Source organism: Bufo bufo, chromosome 8, assembly GCF_905171765.1.
Source record: "Bufo bufo chromosome 8, aBufBuf1.1, whole genome shotgun sequence".
NCBI classification, from domain to species: Eukaryota; Metazoa; Chordata; class Amphibia; order Anura; family Bufonidae; genus Bufo; species Bufo bufo.
This window is the reverse complement of record NC_053396.1, coordinates 98662483-98675613: the sequence shown is the minus strand read 5'-3', so window position 1 is coordinate 98675613 and position 13131 is coordinate 98662483. Positions and strand designations below refer to the sequence as shown.

At 41.9% G+C, this 13131-nt stretch overlaps 1 protein-coding gene across 1 annotated transcript; it reads right to left on the bottom strand.

The window, feature by feature from the left end:
* Positions 1-4909: 4909 nt before the first annotated feature.
* Positions 4910-12976, bottom strand: LOC120978076. Its single transcript, XM_040406312.1, has 9 exons — positions 12821-12976; positions 12615-12728; positions 6752-8431; positions 6505-6604; positions 5936-6084; positions 5672-5784; positions 5430-5519; positions 5230-5352; positions 4910-5074 (listed from the first exon to the last, which is right to left on the bottom strand). Exons 1-9 carry the CDS (start codon positions 12885-12887, stop codon positions 4910-4912), a joined length of 2601 nt encoding a protein of 866 aa, XP_040262246.1. The 5' UTR covers positions 12888-12976.
* Between the last annotated feature and the right edge of the window lie 155 nt (positions 12977-13131).

Here is a 13131-nt window from a genome sequence, read left to right as displayed (position 1 = left end):
GTAAGTATTACTTCCACAGTTTCCTTCTCCACTGTCTAGAAAGAGATAAAGCCATGTATTTCTATAAATTTATAAGCAGAAAATAATCACTGAAAGGTGTCTGGACCGTTTCACTATGAGATCACTACACCAGCACTGAGGGGAGGGGAAGAGAGCAGGGAAGCTACTGAGCAGGACAGTCCACCTCTGAATGCCAGAAAAAGTGGACCAGAAGGATACACAGCAGGGGATGCTACTAGAGAGGAAAATGTAATGTACATAAAAATCTTGCAATATTTTTACTGCATGTATATTGCAATAATACTTAAGTATTATAATATATATATATATATATATATATATATATATAATATTTATATATATATATATATATATATATATATATAGTGACATAGTGAGAGGTTTTGTCTGGGAAAACAGGTATTTTCCTCCCAGCATGTGCTGCTGGGCTGATTTACAGCCAGGTGAGGTCAAATACCGGACCGGGTTTTGGCACCACCTGGCTGTAATTAAATGGGCAGCTGGGCTCAGAAGCCATGTCTCTGTGTTGGGATCTGGGAGCCTTGTGTCTGGATTAAGGCTAGCTACCTGTTTGGCGTGAAAACAGGTTGGTGCTGCTACGGTCAAGGACTCTTTGAAGCAGAATTGCCGCATGGAGTGAAATACCACCAACACCGCAAGGTGACTTTTTGTTTGATTATGACTGCTTATATTGTCACTTGCCTAAAGTGTGAATACAACACTGAACTGTTTGATCCAAAGAACATGTTGTTGTCTCTATACTGCGTTCGCTAATTCTGTCTACCAGAGCGAAACCCCACAATTGATGGAGGATGTGGGCAAGAGCAGTGAGGCTTGTGTGAACGCCGATTTATTATATTTGGGGGGGGGGGGGGGCATTTTTCACGCACGGTTGAATGTCGTACATTAAACCAGCTGTATTACAACCAGTGGCCCATGACAAAATGGAGGCTGTTGTGAAGGCCCTCATGGAGTCTAATCTGCAGCAGCGAGAGACAAACCTGCAGCAACGCGAGGCTAATAAGCAGCAGCAGGAGACTAACCAGTTGCTACTACAACATGTGATGGCTTTGCAGACAGCAGGAGCAACCCCGAGCGTCCACGATGCCCGGAAAGCAGACCATGCCGCGATTCCTAAGATGACCCCCGCAGACGACATCAAAACCTACCTGGCGATGTACGAGAAAGTGGCCATCAGGGAAAAGCTACCCCGTGACCAGTGGGCTGAGGTCGTCGCTCCGTTCCTGGCATCCGATTCCCAGCGGGTGTATTTCGACTTGCCGGACGATCAAGCGGATTCTTGGAAGACTGGGGTTGAATATGTTGGTCCGGGCCCAGCGGGTGCATCAGTGGGGGTTCAACCCGGCTGAGCCTGCAAGACCCCAGTATTATAACTTACTTCACCTCTTGCAAAAATGGCTACAGCCTGAAGCGCTGAGTCCCACTGCTATGCTGGATGGTCTGTTGGCCAATATGTTCTGAAGGGCTTTGCCATACTCTCTACAGCACTAGATCGGTCAGGTGTCTCCTGGCAATGCCCTTGAGATGGTGGACCTGGTGGAATGCTAAGAAGCTACCAGGAATCTAAAGGAGGGTTCTGTCAGGAGGGGGGTTGGCAAACCCCGGAAATCTCCCCCCCAGGGCCGGAGATTTGAGCTGATAAAACCCGCCCGGGATGTAGCCACGGCAGACCTGGCTCTGATAGTCTGCTGGCAGTGTCAGGAGCGTGGCCATGTAAGGGCTGACTGTGCCCATTGGGCTGAGCCCATGGACACTAACTATAGCTACCGTCAGTCGCTATATGCCAGAAGGTACCCTAGGCCAGCGGTAGGGGTGACCGCCACTTCGGTGGAAGAGGGGGAGAAAACCCCACTAAGTGTGATGGTGGGAGACGTGGAGGACTTGCCGCCGGGTCCTGAATTTGCAGACCTCAATGTCTCCGGGGATAATTTTGGTACCGCCCAACGTCGGGACCCAACCCTATCCCGCCCCTGGGAAAATGTGTTAATAGTAGATGGTGAACCACAGCAACCTGGGGCAGAGTCAGTGTTTTCCCATTTTGTGGTTCATAAGGATATGTTGTATCGGGTAAACCAACTACGGGGTGAACCTATTGAACAATTGGTGTTCCCCAAGGCTTATCACAAGCTTGTGTTAGATCTAGCTTACCAACACGTTCTCGGGGGTCACCTGGGGCTGCAGAAAACTCAGGATCGTTTTCTACAGCGGTTTGACTGGCCCAGCATATTCAAAAAAGTGGAAGAGTTTTGTAAGTCTTGCCCAACCTGCCAGATAACTAGCCCCCAGCCATATTTCCATAGTCCCCTAGTACCTCTCCCGATTATCGAAGTACCGGTTGACTGAATAGCTATGGACCTCATAGGCCCAGTACTGAAGTCCGCCAGAGGGCATCAACACATCTTAGTCATTCTAGACTACGCCACTCGGTACCCGGAGGCGGTGCCACTGCGACATACCTCGGTCAAACTCATAGCTAAGTAATTAATGGAGATGTTTTCCCGAGTAGGACTACCTAAAGAGGTTCTGACCGACCAAGGGACCCCTTTTATGTCCAAGGTGATGAGGGAACTCTGTAAGTTGCTGCACATAAAACAGCTACGGACATCCGTTTACCATCCACAAATGGACGGTCTGGTAGAAAGGTTTAACCAAACATTAAAAAATATGTTGAAAAGGGTGGTGGCTAAAGATGGGAAGGACTTGAACCTCCTTCTGCCCTATCTCATGTTCGCAGTGCGAGAGGTACCCCAGGCCTCTTCTGGGTTGTCGCCCTTCGAACTGCTATATGGCAGATACCCTCACGGTCTCTTGGACGTGGCCAAAGAGGCGTGGAAACAACAACCCACTCCACATAAAAGTGTCATTGATTACGTTACCCAGATGCAAGATCGGATAGAGACAGTGTTGCCTCTTGTTAGGAAGCATATGGGGGCAGCTCAGCAAGCCCAGAGTCGGGTATATAATCGGCAGGCTCGGGTCCGGATCTTTAACCCGGGTGATCAGGTTTTGGTACTGGTGTCGACCGTGGACAGTAAGTTCCTGACTAGGTGGCAGGGGCCCTACGAGGTACTCGAGAAAATTGAAGATGCAAACTACAAGGTATACCAGCCAGGGCGGCGAAAGCCGGAGCAGGTTTACCATGTGAATTTACTCAAACCGTGGAAAGATAGGGAAACCTGTACAGAAGACAGCCCGCGGCCGAGTTTTCTAGTAGAAGAGGTACAGGCCCCTCTGTCTGATACAAGAGAGGCGGCTGCCACAGTAAAAACTGACAGCTTCTCCTCTAAACTGACTCAGGAGGCCAGGGAGTTTGTTAGTCGGAACACTGACGTGTTCTCAGACCTCCCTGGATGCACTTCCATAATCCAGCAAGACATCTTGAAATATGTGCCATCAGGGAAGAACAAATCCATTGATGGAATAACCTGGTCATTCAGTATGTTCAGGTAGTCAGCTGACCTCATTCTTGGAGCACATACTGTTGCTGAACCTAGACCTGACCAACGGCAGCAACCCCAGATCATAGCACTGCCCCCACAGGCTTGTACAGTAGCACTAGGCATGATGGGTGCATCACAACATCTGCCTCTCTTCTTACCCTGATGTGCCCATCACTCTGGAACAGGGTAAATCTTGACTGATCAGACCACATGACCTTCTTCCATTGCTCCAGAGTCTAATCTTTATGCTCCCTAGAAAATTAAAGCCTTTTTTTCTGGTTTGCCTCACTGATTAGTGGTTTTCTTACGGCTACACAGCTGTTCAGTTCCAATCCCTTGAGTTCCCTTTGCATTGTGCGTGTGGAAATGCTCTTACTTTAACTATTAAACATAGCCCTGAGTTCTACTGTTGTTTTTCTTCGATTTGATTTCACCAAACGTTTAAGTGGTCGCCGATCACGATCATTCAGGATTTTTTTCCCACCACATTTCTTCCTCGAATACGATGGGTCCCCACTATCCTTCCAGTTTTTAATAATGCGTTGGACAGTTCTAAACCCAATTTTAGTAGTTTCTGCAATCTCCTTAGATGTTTTCTCTGCTTGATGCATGCCAATGATTTGACCCTTCTCAAACAGACTAACATCTTTTCCACGAGATGTGTCTTTCGACATGGTTGTTTAAGAAATGAGAAGCAACTCATTGCTCCAGTTGGGGTTAAATAACTTGTTGCCAGCTGAAAGATAATCGCCCATGCAGTAATTAGCCAATAGGAGGCTCATAACTATTTGCTTAGTTAAATCCAGGTGGCAGTTTTTGGACAGGCAGTGTATATATATATATATATATATTATATTTATTTTTATTTTTTTAAGCGAGTACCTATCCTCTAAATAGCTAATCAGTATCAGGTTGGTGGCTGATCAGTTGTTTGAGACGGCACCGGCACTCGCAGTTGCACAACGGCATTCTCTCAGTTCACCAAGCACACAGACATACATCGTATATTGGCCATGCTTTGTATCTCAGCTCAGCCCCATTCACTTCATGTGACCGATGAACATGATGTGACTAATCAGATACTGATCACCTATCTAGAGGATAGGCCACCAGTTAAAAAATCCGGGAAAATCTTTTTAAAGATTATAAAACCCAACATGTAGTTATAGATGAGGTTAAAATAGATATCTTATACTTGGTGAATATGGTTGGCGGGTAATGAGCATTACAGCTTATATCCTAAATCATAAATACATATTCTCAGAAACCTAATAAAATAATAGGAATGCCACTGGCTTTGAAGAGACGATGACACTTTTGTTTTAACAAAAATATAATTTAATATTCATTAATCTATTAATTGAAATATAAATAAGTACAAAAATGACATATCATACAGTTTCTGCAACATTTCTTAAAGGAACACACTACTGTGATGCATCATCTATTGTAAAGCCATTGTTAACATATGATTTATTATCTTCAGAGTTGGGATTTATGTCCTGTGTTATTTCATCTGTGGATCCAGAAAAGCCCATATTAACAAGACCCTTCTTGTGCCTCTGCTGAACTTGGTCAAATATTTGGAAAACCTGCAAAATATAATAATTTGAATTTGAAGGTTTTCTGATTTTAAATATAAGCTGAGATAAATATTTCTATCGCATTCTTATGGATAACTAGACCACGCGTAGACAATGGAAAAATTTTGCCAGAAAAAAAAGAAAATATCACAATATCAGATTACCTGTGATTTAGGAACGATGCCAACTCTGAAGAATGCAATGTCACCAGTTTCTATTTTTGTGCAGTCTACCACAGTAGAAGCAATATTTTCAGGAGAAGCCCCATCACATAGCACACCATCAACCTGAAATGACAGATGCATTAGACTATTTTTTTTACCTGTAAACTTAACCAGCTAAATACTAATGTATTTCTAGTTACCTTATCTCCTAATTTTGCATAGACTTGATTGTGATGAGTAGTGTCTGCTTCTCCCGAAGGATTGGCTGACGTGACAGCGATGGGACCAACCTACAGAACAAATATAAAAGCTTAATCTTAGTTTTTCTGCAGTAAATGTTTATAAAAAAGCGTCTATGTATGAATTTTACTTTTTAATAACATCTGTGTGAAGAAATACCATATTTCCATACTTTTAGAAGGAAATGGACTTTTATTATTACCATATCAATTAAGTGAGTAGTCACTGCGCAATCTGGTATCCGTATAGCAATGCTCTGAGGTGTTCCAATGTATTTTGCCGAATCATGAGCGCCTAACACATCCAACCATGGTCCTATGAATGAAATATATGCATTATTATTAAGACAGCTTTGGTATAATGCAAATGTAATGGACCTGTAGAATGATATATATCCATCTGTAGACTGAAGAGATGACTTTTTCTAGATGAAATATGAACATGGTACACTATGGTAGGTATTCACCTCTTGGGATAACAAGACTGATGGATGAGGGCCAAGCTGCTTCCATGAAATCCCATAGCAAAGGACTTAGCAAATGTTTGGCAGGTTTTAATTGCTGTAGGCTTGAAATCCACAGAGACATTGGTCGATCTTGAGCTTGACGTTTTGTTCTGCAAAAGGGCAACATTAATCTCATTTAAAAATTGTTGTTTGCAGCATACAATATACTTCATCTATTTCCTCTATGCCATACTGACTTATAACAATATTTATGTTATTTGGATTTCTGATAGCTGCTTTAATGTATTCTTTTTTTGCATCGGAATATGCTGGATTAATATAACACACTGTGTGCTCTTTTTTTTATGTATTCCTGCAATTTTCTTAAAGGAACGCTTTAGGCTAATTTCTGGGACACATGATATTATGGGCTGAGATGGTAGTGTATGACAGGGGTTTGTTTTTGCTATTCTAAGAATCCCAGTTTAATGGACTGACCCTTAATAAACTGTGTATATGTTATGCCCGGAGTGTAACTATAAAGATATTTTCAGAAATCCCATTACACACGCTGTAGTATCTGAACATACTTGTATGCCTTCTCCACTGCTTCTGGCTGATTGCAAGCTGCCACCAGGACGTACACCGTGTCTGTAGGTATGCCACATATCCCTCCATTTTTCATGATTTCTACAAAAGCAGGAACAACAATTAAAATCATGTAAATCTATTGAGCAATCATATCTTTGAATCAATACTTTTCTGTTACACTCCTGTTGAAAAAACTTTTAAAATGCAGTAAATTATTTTGCAATTGTTTTCGTGCTCCGATCTCACCTGCAATTTTTTGTACTGAGCTGGTCCTTGTAGAAATTAGATGAGGACATTTGGATCTGTCATTTGTAAAACCGCTAATTTTGATGAAAGGGCTGCCAACTGGTAAAAGGGGAGCCTCAAAAGTGGAATTATGAAGGGTTGAAAGAAATAAGTAGAAGCCAGCAAGACCAAATATAATAGTAACAGCAATATCATAGCCCAGAGGAAGTGCATTGATAGCATCAAGAAGAAAGCTGATTAAAATGAGTTGGAAGGTGAGAGTATACACAAACCAGGCTTTAGTTAGGAAAAGTGTGCTGAAAACAATAAAGCTATTAAAGAGAATGAAACATATAATTCCTACGGAAGTGTTGAAACCCCTGCTTGTGCTATAGATTCCACTATAACGAAAAATTCCCCATATTACCCACATTACTCCGTACAGAATGAAGGCACTACTTTCAAGTGTCTTGCCACGGGAGAAAGCTACTGACCCACAAATAAGATTATAAATTCCTCCAGCAACTACAACCCATGGTAAGACAACTGTAACCAAAGGTTCTCCAGGGTTCCCTGGCATTGTCATGGCAAAGGCAGCCAAAATACTGCAAGCATGAGCAAGGATTTCGGCGTCTCCATACTTGGAATAACCAAGGTAGGGTTCAATTATATCTTTATCCTTACGGAGCTTGAAAATGCTATTGTTAGTGAACAGTTTCTTAATTGTACCCTCACCTGTTGGGATAGTCATAGATGACTTTGCATTGTATAAAGTGATTAGCGCTATAATGGCTGAAGCAATGTATATTGAAATATTAACTCCCTGTGGTCCTCCATAAAAAAATCCATGTGAGTTACAAGCTAATGAAATGCAGTAGGCAACATAGAACAATAAATATATTGATTGTATAAGACTTTGAATACTTGTAAAAAGAGCAAGGACAACAAATAGTATAGTGAAAACTACCAAGAATGGAAGGGGGTAATTTAACTGACCAGTGTTCAAGAACTGATACAGTAGAGAGTAGCCTTCTGCATATCTCAAAATGGAGAAAAATGCAATATGTGTGGCCTCGAGCATGTGATAATTACGATATGAAAGGATACAGATAACAGTCTGGTAGACAGCAGCCGTCCATAGCCATGCTACCTGACCAACAAAAAGGCTACTGGTTATTCCAAGGAGTTTGCAGCCAAACACACTAGAGGCAGCCATGTTAAGGATGAAACCTGTAGCTATCAATGCTACCTTACTGGAACCTGTAGATGCTTCCTGCTCATTGCTTTTGTTAGTTATGTCTGGTCCTGGTAAAATAACATGCTTCTTGTTAACACGATGGAGAGTCCGACCACCAATAAAGTATATCCCAAGTAATACTACAATCAGATAATTACATGCCACTGCTGAGGTGCCTATTCTGCCATCATAGAATAGAACTATCTCATGAATACTGGAAAGAGAAAGTGTGATAGATATCAGAGCAAGGACAATTTCCTTTTGAAGGATCCCCACTATACCAATAATAAACAGCCCCAGGAAAAATGCTACTAAGCCAGGAACTATAGCATTTCTCATTTCAGAGTTGCTGATGACATTGGTTCCTTTCAGTATCAAGTTGACTCCGTATCCACACCATAGAGCTGAAACCGTCCAATAGAATGAGACCCACAGTGGTACATGACCTTGAATATTCTGGATTCCTATAATAGAAATGACAATGAAGTTATAGAATGAAAATTATATTAAAATTCAGTACTTTATGCTAATCAGTTACAGTTTAAAGATATGTTGATCACTAAAAATATTATTCCTGGTCCCCCCAAATGCACTTTTTCTTAACCTCCGCAGCCTGATGTTGTGTGGTATGTGATTGTACCAACCACCCTGCAGAGGTAAACCAGAACTCATGGGAGAACACAACGCAGGAGCAACATGGAATATAAATAAATCTTAAATTTAAATATTATAATTAGAGATGAGAGATGTTATCAAAAATTTTGTTTGACTGCTTTGCCGAAGTTCACAAAGAAGTTCTATTCACTACAAATTACTTTGTCATGAATCGCTTTCCATTGTATGTAGCAGGTGCAATGACAGGGAACGGTGATCGCGCCATCCTCGACATTGAACCCCTCAGATGCCACGTTCAAACACGGCATCTGACGTTCAGGCCTTTCACGGGTAAACCAGGGGTCTTGATTGAAGAAAACGCGTCAAATCTTGCGCACGCTGACCTAATGACGTCATTAAACTGGACGGAAGCGGTGACGTCTTCACTGAAGAAGTCACCACGAAGGGCCACCATGATGATGTGGCGACGTCGCACATCAGCGCACGTGAGATTTGGCGCATTCTTTTCAATCAAGATGGCTGCAATGGCCTCTCCGTGAACAAATAGATAAGGTGAGTATGTTTTGATTCGTTACCACAAAGCCCCAGGAAATTCCGATTCCTGGTGAATTAAATTTTTCCTGAAATTCGTATGGAAGTCAATTCATTTAATTTCCATTCACTCAACATTAATTATAATACATAGTGGGTACACTGGTGCGCAATTGGTATTATTTTCAGGAGATTGTGCATTATTCTTCATTGAATTTACATATTTAGCATGCTTTTTAGCACGTAAAAATGTTATTAACTTCATTTAAATTGTAATTACTGCACAGTAATCTTCCATAAATGGTCAATCAGACATGCTCTTTCACCACACTTGACACTTTTTTTAAAAAAAGTAGGCAGGCCATGGGTGGGAAGGATGGGACCCAATAAATTTATTGGTGGAATACAATTTATTGCGTTCCAATAAATGCAACATTGTTTACACTAGAAAGCTGGCATATGTTTCACCTGGCACATGGACATCTCATTGTAGAGAAGGTCAGAAGACAAACCTCCACTAATCAGACTTTGATGACATATCTGATTCTCATGTTATTGTGATTGTGTGAACCTCCTTTAACCGCCTCCGGACCGCCTAACGCAGGATCGCGTTCCGGAGGCGGCAGCCCTGCGCAGAGTCACGCATCTACGCGTCATCTCGCAAGACGCGAGATTTCCTGTGAACGCGCGCACACAGGCGCGCGCGTTCACAGGATCGGAAGGTAAGCAAGTGGATCTCCAGCCTGCCAGCGGCGATCGTTCGCTGGCAGGCTGGAGATGCCATTTTTTTAACCCCTAACAGGTATATTAGACGCTGTTTTGATAACAGCGTCTAATATACCTGCTACCTGGTCTTCTGGTGGTCCCTTTTGTTTGGATCGACCACCAGAGGACACAGGTAGCTCAGTAAAGTAGCACCAAACACCACTACACTACACCCCCCCCTGTCACTTATTAACCCCTTATGAACCCCTGATCACCCCCCTGTCATTGATCACCCCCCTGTCATTGATCACCCCCCTGTAAGGCTCCATTCAGATGTCCGTATAATTTTTACGGATCCACTGATACATGGATCGGATCCGCAAAACGCATACGGACGTCTGAATGGAGCCTTACAGGGGGGTGATCAATGACGGGGGTGATCACCCCATATAGACTCCCTGATCACCCCCCTGTCATTGATCACCCCCCTGTCAGGCTGCATTCAGATGTCCGTATGTTTTTTACGGATCCAAGGATACATGGATCGGATCCGCAAAACACATATGGACATCTGAATGGAGCCTTACAGGGGGGTGATCACCCCATATAGACTCCCTGATCACCCCCCTGTCATTGATCACCCCCCTGTAAGGCTGCATTCAGATGTCCGTATGATTTTTACGGATCCACTGATACATGGATCGGATCCGCAAAACAAAAAAAAAAATGTTCTATGAACTCGCCATGCCCCTCATTGAATACCTTGGGGTGTCTTCTTTCCAAAATGGGGTCACATGTGGGGTATTTATACTGCCCTGGCATTCTAGGGGCCCTAAAGCGTGAGAAGAAGTCTGGGATCCAAATGTCTAAAAATGCCCTCACAAAAGGAATGTGGGCCCCTTTGCGCATCTAGGCTGCAAAAAAGTGTCACACATCTGGTATCGCCGTACTCAGGAGAAGTTGGGCAATGTGTTTTGGGGTGTCATTTTACATATACCCATGCTGGGTGAGAGAAATATCTTGGCAAAAGACAACTTTTCCCATTTTTTTATACAAAGTTGGCATTTGACCAAGATATTTATCTCACCCAGCATGGGTATATGTAAAATGACACCCCAAAACACATTGCCCAACTTCTCCTGAGTACAGAGATACCAGATGTGTGACACTTTTTTGCAGCCTAGGTGGGCAAAGGGGCCCACATTCCAAAGAGCACCTTTCGGATTTCACCAGCCATTTTTTACAGATTTTGATTTCAAACTACTTACCACACATTTGGGCCCCTAGAATGCCAGGGCAGTATAACTACCCCACAAGTGACCCCATTTTGGAAAGAAGACACCCCAAGGTATTCGCTGATGGGCATAGTGAGCTCATAGAAGTTTTTATTTTTTGTCACAAGTTAGTGGAATATGAGACTGTGTAAGAAAAAAAAATAAAATAAAATCATCATTTTCCACTAACTAAAAAGTTCTATGAACTCACTATGCCCATCAGCGAATACCTTAGGGTGTCTACTTTCCGAAATGGGGTCATTTGTGGGGTGTTTGTACTGTCTGGGCATTGTAGAACCTCAGGAAACTTGACAGGTGCTCAGAAAGTCAGAGCTGCTTCAAAAAGCGGAAATTCACATTTTTGTACCATAGTTTGTAAACGCTATAACTTTTACCCAAACCATTTTTTTTTTACCCAAACATTTTTTTTTATCAAAGACCTGTAGAACAATAAATTTAGAGAAAAATTTATATATGGATGTCATTTTTTTTGCAAAATTTTACAACTGAAAGTGAAAAATGTCTTTTTTTTTTTGCAAAAAAATCGTTAAATTTCGATTAATAACAAAAAAAGTAAAAATGTCAGCAGCAATGAAATACCACCAAATGAAAGCTCTATTAGTGAGAAGAAAAGGAGGTAAAATTCATTTGGGTGGTAAGTTGCATGACCGAGCAATAAACGGTGAAAGTAGTGTAGGTCAGAAGTGTAAAAAGTGGCCTGGTCATTAAGGGTGTTTAAGCTATAGGGGCTGAGGTGGTTAAGCCTCAAATACTTAGGTATCTTGAAAAGAATTGCTATAGAAGCCAAGTGGTATTATTATTTTCCTAGAGGTAATATGTTATAGCAATTTGCCCTTTATGAATTGATTTAAAGCTGTACATCTTCCCTGAGTGCATGAACCCTTAGGCTATGATTAGATGCTACAATTACCTTCAGTCAGTAGTTTCTTACCTTATTTATAAAAGTTAAAAGTTTACAAAAAAAATCTCATAGTTATTAATATCATAGGCACATATTTAAAGTCTCTGAACTGGATATATTTCAGTGGGAACAATTCTAGATATTGCAGTCAGTGATCACATTGAAGAACTCAATACTTTCTAGTTTTCTAACTACTTACAGACAACACGGCATATGCGACTGTACAGATACATGTATACATTGTGTATCCCCTATAGTATTAATGAAAATCTGTCACCACCTTTACGCTGTCCTCCAATCCCTGTTGGACAGCTTTTTCTTTATTAATATGCATAGAGAGAAAGCTGTCAATCATGGGCTGAAGGTTGGGGTTAGCCTGCAACTCATCAATATTGAGGATTTGGGGCTTATGTATAAAACTGAGAGGAATCATTTGATGCAACTAATTTAAAACTATGACCCCCACACACATAACAGACAGAATGATGGAATTGGTGTCTGTCACTGCTCTCAGGGAATGTAGCATAAAATATTATACCCAATAACTACTGAACTTCAAGTAAACAGTTAAGTTGATATAACTAGTGATTAAATCCATACCTGCATATCCTAAAATAGCTGCCAATATAAGGAGGAGGATGCCCAGGGCATTTGGAGGTATAAGAGAAGCAGATGCACCAACACTGTAATATTCTACTGATAGAAGCAAACTCCCTAAAACAGAAAAATCAAACATTACTGAAGTATGCAAACTGCAAATATAAACAGGGATATATGCTGGAAGAGAACAGGTTAAATATCCCTACCTGCACTAACAGCCAGGACACCTATGCTGAGATAGAGCGACTCTCTTCTGTTTTCAGAGTCAGTCATAGCTGCTGCAGGTCTCAGACTTTACTCAGACTCATGAAGAACCTGATCTCCTCTGAGAGTCTTTATACTGCATGACATCATCCTTCCCACCCACAACCAGAGCAGTCCAGGTGACACATTTCCTTTATTTACTCCTCTAGACTCTCTCCTCTTCCTCTGGCTACAAGTAAAAGATACAAGTTTATCCAGCTCCAGTGCACCATCATGAGCAATAAGAGGGATGCCGCTATTTCAGTATCAAATA